This window comes from Cheilinus undulatus, linkage group 9 (genome assembly GCF_018320785.1).
Source record: "Cheilinus undulatus linkage group 9, ASM1832078v1, whole genome shotgun sequence".
Taxonomy (NCBI): domain Eukaryota; kingdom Metazoa; phylum Chordata; class Actinopteri; order Labriformes; family Labridae; genus Cheilinus; species Cheilinus undulatus.
In genome coordinates, this window is record NC_054873.1 from 35,059,175 (window position 1) to 35,071,249 (window position 12,075).

The following is a 12,075-nucleotide window of genomic DNA, read 5'->3' on the forward strand; positions in this document are numbered from 1 at the left end:
TGGGCTCCAGAACCTTGAAACCCTGTACAAAGCAAACAAATACATTATGTGACTGAAAAATGTGATGATTTCATTGCGAGCTGCAGAATAAATAACTGTACATATCAAATGTTAAAACAATTCTTTAAACTCACATACTGCGCATGCGCTGGATGTGTGAGGACGCTGGTGTGTTTGTCGCCGCTTCACAATCCTAAGAAAACTGTCTGCTTTCGCTTAACATCGATTATTTCTTGTAGTTCAGCTGTTCCTCTGCTGTTGCTAAACCATCCAGTCGAGCACTGATTGATATTAGTTAGCTCTAATTTTGTTACAACGAACCTTGTGTTGTCGTCAGCCGAAGTACTCATCGCCCCACAGCTGTTAGCGTCCTCCGGCTAACCTCTAGCCCCCTGTCTTAGCAAGTGTCCCACCGGAGCTCCGACTGTGCTTTTCCCCTTCGAATCTTGAGCATTCTCTCCTGACCACCTGTGGATCTTCCATCAGGTTTTCCCAGCTAGACGCCTGTGAACAGTAATTCCTCTCAGATTAGCTGTTAGCTCGTAGCCGCTGATCAGCTCTTAGCGTCCTCCGGCTAACCTCGAGCCTCCTGGCTTAGCTAGCGACCCACCGGAGCTCTGACTGTGCTCTTCCCCTTCGAATCTTGAGCATTCTCTCTTGACCACCTGTGAATCTTCAATCAGGATTTCCCGGCTAGACGCCGGTTTAGCTGTTAGCTTGTAGCCGCCGATCAGCTGTTAGCCTCTGTGGGCTAGCGGCTCGCTAGCTAGCAGCAGCCTGCTCCCACTGCTTCCTCGCGCAGCTAACATGGAGCTCCTAAAATACTCGCCCCAGCAGCTTCTCAACCTCATCTCTTTCTCCCCTCCAACCTGTCTTACAGACATTAAATCCCTTGGCCTTCTGCATCGTCCTTGTTATATCCACAGAGCACAGAAACAAAAGTTTGTTTACTCCAGCCATGCCGTCCCCACAGTCCAGTCGGACCGGCGCCCTGCCCACTCTCGACGACGTCATCACAACAAACCACACGTACAGCTCAGTAACCTGAAACCTCTCAGATGCACTAACGTCCCTCCCACTCCCCTCTGCTTATCATCTTCAAAAATTTCCACAACATTTATCCTGCAAAATGCCCGGTCTATAAACAATAAAGCCCACCTCATCCATGACATCATCACAGACAGGAAAGTAGACTTCTTATGTCTGACTGAAACCTGGCAAAGCCCAAACGACTACTTCACACTAAATCAAGCAACCCCACCTGGCTATGTGTATATCCAAAAACCTCGCACCACTGGTCGCGGTGGGGGGGCTGGCCGTGATATATAGAGAAGATTTCCAGGTTAAGGAGCTACCAGCACCCAACACCTCAGCTCTCGAGTGTCTAATCATCTCTCTCACTGGATCAGCTCCGCTTCAGATCGTCCTCATCTACTAGCCTCCCAAAGCAACTACCACCTTCCTGTCTGACCTGTCTGAGCGCCTCACCTCTGTCTGCTCCAGGTCTTCTTCCATACTTCTCCTTGGAGACTTCAATATCCACGTTGACTCCACCAGCTGCACACTCACCTCTGAATTTCTATCACTACTGGATTGCTTCAACATCACACAGCATGTCCAAGGACCCACCCACTCCAAAGGTCACACACTGGATCTTGTGTGCTCCACTGGTCTCACCCCATTCATTCCACAATGCCTGGACCTAGCCATCTCAGATCACCATGCTGTTTTCTTCTCTATCCCCACCCCCCTCCCCAGACAGCTTACAAAACGCAACATTACTTTCCGTAACCTCAAATCAATAAGCATCCCAGCCCTCAAGAACATGTTAGCTACCAACCTGACCACTACACACCCTATAACCACAGTTGATGCCCTGGCGAATCACTACAATACAGCACTATCCCTCAGACTGGATTCTCTCGCCCCTCTGAAGACTCGCTCAGTCTCCTTTACCCACCCAGCCCCCTGGTACACTGCTGAACTCTGCTCCATGAAGGCTTCTGGCCGACAGCTGGAGAGACTTTCTAAAAAATCTGGCCTCACCATCCATCTGTAGGCCTATAAAGAGCATGTGCACTCCTACAAAGAAGCTCTCTCCAGAGCAAAGTCCAGCTACTACTCATCTCTCATCAGTGACCAGCAAAACCATCCCTGGATGCTCTTCTCCACAATAAATTGCCTTCACCACCCCATTGACAACCTTCATCCCCCAGCCACTTTCGACCGCTGCACTAGGCACCTGCAGTTTTTCCAGGATAAAGTTGCCTCCATCCAGCAGCAACTTTCATCTGGACCTCCACCTCAGGATTTCACTTCACACCAGGACACCGCTCCTCCGCCTCACTGCCGTCTTTCCTGCTTCACACCTGTGGACACTCTCCAAGTGGCTGAATGGGTCAAGAAGGCCAAGTCATCCACCTGCTCCCTTGACCCCATGCCCACACCACTGGTGAAAGCATCTCTGTCTGTTCTGTGCCCCATCATGGTAGACATCATCAATACCTCATTATCATCTGGAATTGTCCTCTCATCCTTCAACACTGTCTCAGTAACCCCCATCATCAAGAAGCCTGGGTCAGACCCAGAGGACCTCTCCAACTATCGACCGATCTCCAACCTTCCCTTCATCAGCAAAATTCTCGAAAAAGCAGGTGCTGCCCAACTCCATGAACCTCTTCAATCAGGATTTCGCACTCACCACAGCACTGAGACTGCCCTTATCAAAATAACCAATGACCTCCTCACAGCTGCAGATTCTGGACACATCAGCCTCCTCATTCTCCTTGACCTAACCGCACAATATCCCACACCATCCTCCTTGACCGCCTGTCTCACCACCTTGGCATCACTGGTGCAGCTCTCTCCTGGCTTCACTCATATCTCTCACAAAGAAAACAGTTTGTTACCATCGGCACCTCTCACTCATCCCCCGCCCCAGTTAACCAGGGCGTGCCTCAAGGCTCTGTTCTTGGACCTCTCCTTTTCACCATCTACATGCTTCCCCCTGGACAGATTATTCACAAACACGGTCCCAGCTTTCACTCTTATGCAGATGACACCTAACTCTATCTCAGCACCAAACCATCCACTCAGCTCCCTCCCCACTCCCTGGTAAACTGCCTCCACGACATTAAAAGCCTGGATGACCTCTAACCAACTCAAACTCAACAGCAACAAAACAGAGCTCATGGTGGTGGCCCCCAAAGCGCTGCTGCAGAAGGTTGGAGATCTCATGCTCGATGTGGACGGGACCTCCATCTGTCCGTCCTCCGAGGTCCGAAACCTGGGGTCATCCTGGACTCCACCCTCTCCTTCCAGTCCCACATAAAGTCTGTCACCAAATCTGCCTTCTATCATCTCAAGAACATCTCCAGACTCCGACCATCACTCCCTGATTCTGTGGCTGAAACACTCATTCATGCTTTCATAACCTCCCGCCTGGACTACTGTAATGGAGTCCTGTCTGGAGTTCCCAGCAAAACCCTGGACAGGTTTCAGTACGTCGAGAACTCTGCAGCTAGAGTTCTCACCCGCACTAGACCCTGGCAACTTATCACTCCGACCCTCATCCACCTCCACTGGCTCCCTATCAAGTCCCGTATCAACTACAAAGTCCTCCTCCTCACATACAAATCTCTCCATGCTCTGACTCCCCAGTACCTTTCTGATCCCCTCCATCCATGCACACCATCCCGCAACCTTCGATCTTCAAACATCGGCCTACTTTCCATGCCCAAAACCAAACTCCAAACCTATGGAGACAGAGCCTTCAGTGCTGCAGCTCCCACCCTCTGGAACACTCTTCCTGCAGACATTCGTAGCGCTCCATCTCTGGACATTTTCAAAAAACGTCTCAAGCACCACCTGTTCACCACAGCCTACAGTCTTCACTAAACCACCCCTTACACTCATCCTACCCCTCACATAGTTTGTCCATGTATATGTGTTCCTGTAAAGCATCCTTGGGTTTCTTGAAAGGCGCTATATAAATTCAAGATAATATTATTATTATTATTATTATTATTATTATTATTATTATTATTAAACATTTCTTCACCCAAATAAACTGAATAGGCTGGTCCGTCATTAATGACAGCAGGTTAAGTTTATCCTCTCTCTTCCTCAGCACATGTTTTTCACCTTGCAGTTCCATGAGATGACTAATGGTCTGGACCACTCCACATTTCTCTGCTTCTCCAAATTTCACTCTCATCTCAGGCAATGTTCCCTCTAATTTTCAAAACTCCTGAGCAGACATTCGACTTCCCTGAGCCTCTACTTCATCAACTGTGGGCGACATCTGACACGTATGTTACATCCACACGGCAGCGCCATGGCATCACCTCTCCAACCCCAAATATCATTACAAGTGGTTATAATTAAAATGATTAATAATCACTGTTCAAGTCATGAAATTCACCTTTCATTCACTCACAAGCCACTCTCAGTTTTAGCTAGCCACAATTTTGATGTCTGAAAATCCTGTTTAATATAATCAAGGTTTACATTTAAAGGATTTACAATCCTTTGAAATGTAAAAGTAAACTGTAATTCTAACTTACAAGTATTTGTCCTTGGGTGAAAGCAGACATTACCAAAGTTTGTAGCTTCATACAAAAAGGCAGGAAGCTTAATGATGGATGAGACAAAACACATGCTCTGTTCTAATGCTTCATCAACCTAATCAGAGTCAGGTCTCCTAAAGGATTTCTACCTGCACAGGATAAACAGCACATTACAGAGAAGTCACACTGTTAGAAACATCAGGGCTTAAATCCTTTTGTTATCCAAATCTTTCCTGGTATCATTGTAGATCATTTTAGCCAGATAAATTCTTAAAAGCACCATATTTACATAAAAAAGATATCCATTTAATGTTAAAAGTTTATTTATAATTGTTTATTTAAATAATAGATTATTTGAATGTGTTAAACAAGGTTAACATGTGGAAAAGATCTAATCAGCTGATTTAACTCTCATTACTGTAATAAGTAAAATGATAAAAACAGAGACATTTGCAGCTTTACTCTTTTCAGCTGAGGTCTATTTAACTCTATTCCCTCTATTCCTGAAGTTTTCTATTCCTGGCTCCGGTCTGCCTGTTTCTCACTGCCCTGCTGATCAGTTATTAGGATGTTAAACATTTTATGATGTTCTTCATCGGTCAATCATCAATACACAGTAAATCTATAATATGTCCTGCAACGTGGCACGTATCAAAGGTTTTGAAATGAGCTCATATTCTGGTGTTACTGATGATACATAAGGGTGTATCATCATGATAAAATTGAGAAGTGGAATTTAAATAAAACTAGATCAAAATTGCAATTTCAGCTGAAATTGTGTGGGGATGCTGAGAGCTGAATTGCAGAAAACCGCTGAAAATAGCCATAGAGCACAAAATTGCTGAAAATAGCATAAAATTGTTGAAAATAGTATACAAATTGCTGAAAGTGGCCTTAAAAGTTGAAATAAGCCTAAAAAGAGCTGAAAGTAGCCTAGAAATAGCTGAATATTGCAAAAAAAAATAGCTGAAAATACCATTTTCATAAAAATAGCCAAAGTAGCCTAAAACTAGCTGACAGTAGCTTAAAAAAGCTCAAAGTAGCCCAAAAATAGCTGAAAATAGCATAAGATTAGCTGAAAGTAGCCTTAAATAGCTCAAAGTAGCATAAGAATATCTTACAGTAGCCTAAAAATTGCTGAAAGTAGCATAAAATAGCTTTAAATAGCATACGATTAGTTCAAAGTAGCCTAAAATAGCTAAAAGTATCAATAAATAGCTGAAAGTAGCATGAAAATAGCATAAATATAGCTTAAAGTAGCCTAAAATAGCTGAAAATAGCATAAGATTAGCTGAAAGTAGCCTTAAATAGCTCAAAGTAGCCTTTAAAATGAAATGGGTTCAAAAGTAGGAAAAGGTGGTATTTAATGGCAAAAGGTAGCTTAAATGGGTGAAAAGTGGCAAAAATGGTGAAAAGGGGCAAAAAATAGGATATAGTGGCAAAAACAGGCAAGAAAGAGAAAGCAAGTGGTATTTAAATGCAACAGGTGGCTTCAATGGGTGACAAATGGCATAAAAAATGGTGAAAAGGAGCAACTATGGGAGCTATGTGGAGCTACATGTATGTGATAGTTAAGGGGAGTTAATCTGTGTGTCTGTGGGCTCCGAGGTTGCTATGGTGATCAAAGTCTGCATGACATCATCGTTTATTACGTCACAGCTGAGATCAAAACATAATTCCACACCTGTGACAGGTTCTGTTAAAAGTGCTCAGAAAACTGAGTTAAGTGGCATGCACATGCACTCAAACACAGTCAATTTAAGCTGTTGTTGTGAAAGCTAGCAGAAAACCAAAGGTACCATGAGAATCAGCAGAAGTTGATGAACGCGGTGATATGTTTTTTATGCGTGGAAAGCAAAAAATCATCCTTCCATTGTAAGTTAAAAAAGGATTCTGAAAGCTCAGTCAGGGATCTGTGTCCAAAATTATATTGCTGCAGATGGAAGTGCTGACTGGTATCAGTCACGCTTTGAAGATCACTGTGCCAAAACCGTTGATCCCATTGACCTCAATTTTTTGTGAGCAAGAGGAGAAGTGTATCTACGTTTTGCTGTTAAAATTATGTCACTGGAGCCAATATTTTTCTCAGGAGCGCAGTTTGTTCGGAAGGGCTGCCTCTAGTTTTTAAGAGTCTATTCTCACTCTGGCGGTGATGTCATCACTCTAAGTCTCACTCTGAAACGTCTGAGAGAGCCAAACTCTTGATAAAGTTTGATCAGCAAAAAGCATGATAGTTGTGGTATCCCAGCTAAAGAGATTAGTTTAATTAGTAATCCTTCTTAAGCCACTCTCTGCTTAGCACACGTTAGATGCTATTACCTTTCAGATCCAGTAGATGGCGAGCTCACACCGTGTCAAGTTGAATGTTTACTCTTTGTTGGCAGAGTCAGAGTAAGCTGCAGTTAGCAAAAGTAGCCAGCCTCAAGAGAGCGGAATAACTCTTGTACCTGTCTCCATGAAACTCAAGTAAAAGTTCTAAAACTCATGAGATGTTGTGGACAGTACATCCTTCTGGCGATACAACATCTTTTTGGCGACAAGGATTAAGCTTCAAGGGGAGGAGGACAATGGAAAAAGGAGCTACCTGTGAGCCTGCTTGCTAACCGCTTCACCAAGCGAATCTGCATTTAACTGGGGATAAAGGACAGTGAGTAAACAGGAAATCATGGCTACTATTGGCACGCTAGCAGCGTTTGATATAAAAAATCAGACCTGGGAAGAGTATTGTGAAATACTAGATCAGTTTTATGCGGCCAATCAGATAGACGACGGAGACAGGCAGAGAGCTATTCTCATAAGTGTCGTGGGTGCATCGACGTACAGCTTGATGAGAAATCTGCTCAGCCCAGAGAAGCCTAAGGACAAATCCTACCAGCAGCTAGTACTCCTGTTAAAAAACCACTTTGATCCGAAGCCCAGTGAAATTGTACAGAGATACAAGTTTGACTCCCGGAGCCGTATGCCGAATGAAACGGTAATGGACTATGTGGCAGAGCTACGGCGGCTAGCCCAGGACTGCAACTACGGTGACACACTGCAGCAAATGTTGAGAGACAGGATTGTATGTGGGATTAATGATGACCGGATTCAGAGACGTCTTCTGGCAGAAGAGGGTCTAACGTTTGAAAAAGCTTTGTCAATCGCTGTAGCAGCGGAGACAGCAAACAAAAACGCCCAGGATCTGCAAAATCCAGGCACCACAGTGAAGTGTTTCAACGTGAGTAAAGGTCCACAGGAGACTCGTTCATTCAAAGGAACTAAAGTGTTTTGTTACAGATGCAAAGGAACCAAGCATACTGCCGCAGACTGTAAGTACAAACAAGAAAAATGTCATGCTTGTGATAAAGTGGGGCACATTGCTAGGGCATGTCGCAGCAAAAATGCTAACAACAAAGAAGGTAAAAGACCTGCAGGTGTTAAAAGTGATAAAAGGCAGGACCCCCACCGTTCACACAAAGTGCAGGAAAAACGGTCAGACAGCTCTGAAGAGGATGCATTCACACTAAAGTGCTTGAAGTTCAAATTAGGACGCATGAGTGATGTTTCCTTGAGATGAGTAGACCCATATACTGTTGACTTAAAGTTAAATGGAAAAGATGTTAATTTTGAGATAGACACTGGCTGCAGCCTTACAGTCGTCAATGAGCATGTCTTCAAAAAAGTGTGGGAAAATACAAAAAGCCCGCTTGTGAAGCCAGCTAAAATCAAGTTGGAAACATATACAGGTGACCCCGTTGAAGTGTTGGGAACAGCACAGGTCTGGGTGAGATACAAGCAGCAACGCAGAAAGCTACACCTGGTTGTAGTTAAAGGATATGGTCCCAGTTTGTTAGGACGAGGGTGGCTGGAAGAGCTACATCTCAGATGGAAAGAAATAAAAAACAGACACCAGCAGAACATGTGTCATCTCAGCACTAAAAAGCTAGACCCACGGCATACAAAGACTGAAACTAAAGAAATGCACAAGATGCAGACAGGGAAAACAACGCTACAACTGGTGTTAAGCAAACATGAACATGTGTTTAAAGATGAACTTGGCACTTTGAAAGGCACTAAGGCAACCATCCATGTTAAGCTCAATGCTGTACCACGATTCTTTCGCCCACGGTCTGTTCCTTATGCCATGCGCGCAAAGGTTGATGAAGAGTTAGACAGGCTGTTAAAAGAGGGCATAATAACACCCGTAAAATATGCTGAATGGGCAGCCCCTGTAGTCCCTATCTTGAAACCAACCGGAAGCGTGAGATTATGTGGAGACTATAAGCTAACTGTGAACACTGTTTCCTCTCTGGAACAATACCCCATACCACGAGTAGAAGACTTGTTTGCAGCACTGTCAGGAGGAACGCAGTTCACCAAATTGGATATGAGTCATGCATATCAACAGATACTCATGGATGAGGAGTCCAGGAAATATTTGACTGTTAACACGCACCGAGGCCTGTTCACATACAACAGACTGCCTTTTGGCGTGGCGTCTGCACCTGCCATATTTCAGAGAACTATGGAGAGTCTATTGAAAGGGATTCCTTTTGTCACAGTGTACCTTGATGATATCTTGGTGAGTGGTGTAGACGAAGCAGACCACCTAGAGAACCTGGACACTGTGTTGGCAAGGTTGGAAGAGGCAGGGTTGCGCTTAAAAAGAAACAAGTGCACCTTCTTACAAGAGCAAGTGGAGTATTTAGGTCACAGAGTAGACAGACAAGGACTTCACCCTGTAGAGAAGAAAGTAAAAGCCATCATGGAGGCTCCTGCGCCTACAAATGTCACAGAACTAAAGTCATACCTGGGGTTGCTAAACTACTATAACAAATTCCTTCCTAACCTAGCAACATTGTTGGCTCCTCTGCATGAACTCCTCCGACAAGATGTGAAATGGACATGGAAACAAAAGCAGGAAGAAGCTTTCCAGAGATCCAAAGCCCTGCTTCACTCTGCACAAGTTTTGGTTCATTACTCTGCAGATAGAGAACTAATTCTGTCATGTGATGCTTCACCTTATGGCGTAGGTGCTGTTTTGTCACATGTGATGGAAGATGGAAGTGAGAAGCCACTGGGGTTCATGTCACGCACGCTTTCACCTGCTGAGACAAGGTATTCACAGCTTGACAAAGAAGGTCTGGCAGTCATATTTGGCATCCAGAGGTTTCACAAGTACCTTTATGGACGACCTTTCACCATTTATACTGACCATAAGCCGCTGATTTCCCTGTTTAATGAAAAGAAACCCATCCCACAAATGGGTTCCCCAAGAGTTCAGAGATGGGCTGTGCATCTGAGTGCTTACGAGTACAAAATAGTGTACAAGCCAGGAAAACAACATGCAAATGCAGACGCGCTCAGCAGACTGCCTATGTTTGAAGATCTGCCAGCTAAAGAAACAACTGAGCAAGTCTTGATGATGGATTTATTGGATGACACGCTTGTGGACATGTCCCAACTAAAGCGCTGGACAGCCAAAGATGTGGTACTGTCCCAAGTGCATGAACACATACTGAGAGGATGGCCGGCAAATTGTGATACTGAACTAAAGCCGTATCATCAACGGAGATTGGAGTTAAGTGTTAGGGACGGTTGTGTGCTCTGGGGAGCCAGAGTCATCATACCTAAAAGAGGGAGGGGCCAGATATTAAAGTTACTGCATCAAGCACATTCAGGCATGTCAAGAATGAAAGGACTGGCAAGATCCTATGTCTGGTGGCCAGGCATGGACCAGGACATAGAGAGAGAAGTGCTGTCATGTAAAGAGTGTCAAACAAATCAAAAGTCACCACCCTCCGCGCCATTACACCCCTGGGATTGGCCAGAGGCACCTTGGTCAAGAATTCATGTTGACTCTGCAGGACCTTTCCTTGGTGAGATGTTTTTAGTCATAGTGGATGCCCACTCAAAGTGGATGGACATTTATCCCATGAAAACATCCACATCGCAGGCTACCATTGAAAAACTGAGACAGAGTTTCAGTGTGTTTGGTCTTCCAAAGATGTTAGTGTCAGACAACGGAACCTGTTTCACCAGTGCAGACTTTGAGTCATTTATGAAGCAAAATGGTATCAGGCATGTGAGGTCAGCACCATTCCACCCGTCTTCAAATGGACTGGCTGAGAGGGCAGTTCAGACCTTCAAGGAGGGAATGAAAAAGATGAAAGGCGGAACATTGCAAACCAAACTGTCAAGATTCCTGTTTAGTTATCGCATCACACCCCATGCGACGACCGGAGTGTCACCCGCAGAACTGATGATGTCACGGAGACTCAGATCAACTTTGGACCTGCTCATACCAGATGTAAAATCAAAGGTTCAACGAAAGCAACTGAAACAGAAACAAACACATGACACAAACAGAAAACTGAGATGTTTTGAGCCAGGAGATGATGGCGATACAACAATAGTTCAAAAAGTATAAATAGTATAAAATAGTATTAGCAATAGCTCGCAAAACTCAGCACAAGAAGCTGAAGAGTATGAGAGTAAAATAGTGAAAATAGCCCAAGGAGTGCCAAAGTTATGAGTAGTGGAAAAAGGGCAGATTTAGTGAAATTTTGCCATCTGTTTAACATTGTTAAAGTTAAATATTTTAAAAATTATAAATGTTAGAAATGAGAAAAGTCATAGCAGTCGAATTTTTGAAGTTTAAACGGTGTCGATACGACAAGTATGAAGGAGTAGATAGCCGGCGCGGAAGAAGTTTAATAAAGAAAATGGCCGACGTGGATATCAATAGTGGGGATGCTGATTTTCTCCTCTGCAGAAAGAAGCCTCGGGTCCACATCACCGACACATTAGCTTGTGTTTGTCTGTCTGTGAGTGGCGTTAGTGTTTGCGCCGCTGTGTGAATGGCATGAAGCCAAAAGTGTCTGCGCAAAGACGCACGACAGACGCATGAACAGACTCGGCTGCATGACAGTCATTGAAACAAGCCTCAAATTCACACACACTGGCACTAAGAGCCAAGCACAGATCGAGGGAGGTGGAGTTTGTGACGCTGATAAATTTAGCTCACCAAAGACGGTCACTGAAGAACCCTCTGTGGCTGAAATCCACCCTCATTCGGCTGCCATCAATATCAGGCTCTGCCATCAGTGTGTCGGCTGAATGATGTGATAGCCACACTGTTCATCTCTCACATATGAGGCCCCCATGCAGGTAGAAACCCTAGGCTACAGTACCAGCAAGCCTGCGCGTTAATGCGCCTTTGATCACAGCGCATATTAGAAAAAAAGACAGTGAAAACTCGTCAGGGATATTTTAGTGGGCAACTCTTTTTCTTCTGCGCAGAGAGGTGGAGAGCAGTGCGCAATTGCGCAATAAACTCCTTAGAGGGAACAGTTTCTAGGCGTATTCAGATTACTTCCTGCGTGCAGTTCAAAATTAAAGCTGTCGGTGTGTTTGACATGCTGTTTGAGGATTCTTCGGTTTTTTTGTTCTCTCTGAATTTTTTTACCGAGGTCCGGACCTCGGTGACCTCATAGCTGGCTACGGCCATGACAGCAACGGCACACTG

The 12,075-nt window shown here is 44.6% G+C and overlaps 1 protein-coding gene across 1 annotated transcript; it reads left to right on the top strand.

Annotated features, from left to right (window-relative positions):
* Nucleotides 1-7,233: 7,233 nt before the first annotated feature.
* Nucleotides 7,234-10,977, top strand: LOC121514819 (uncharacterized protein K02A2.6-like). Its single transcript, XM_041795188.1, has 3 exons — nucleotides 7,234-7,876; nucleotides 8,129-8,470; nucleotides 8,546-10,977. The coding sequence occupies exons 1-3, from the start codon at nucleotides 7,234-7,236 to the stop codon at nucleotides 10,975-10,977; spliced, it is 3,417 nt and encodes a 1,138-aa protein (XP_041651122.1).
* The last annotated feature ends 1,098 nt before the right edge of the window (nucleotides 10,978-12,075 follow it).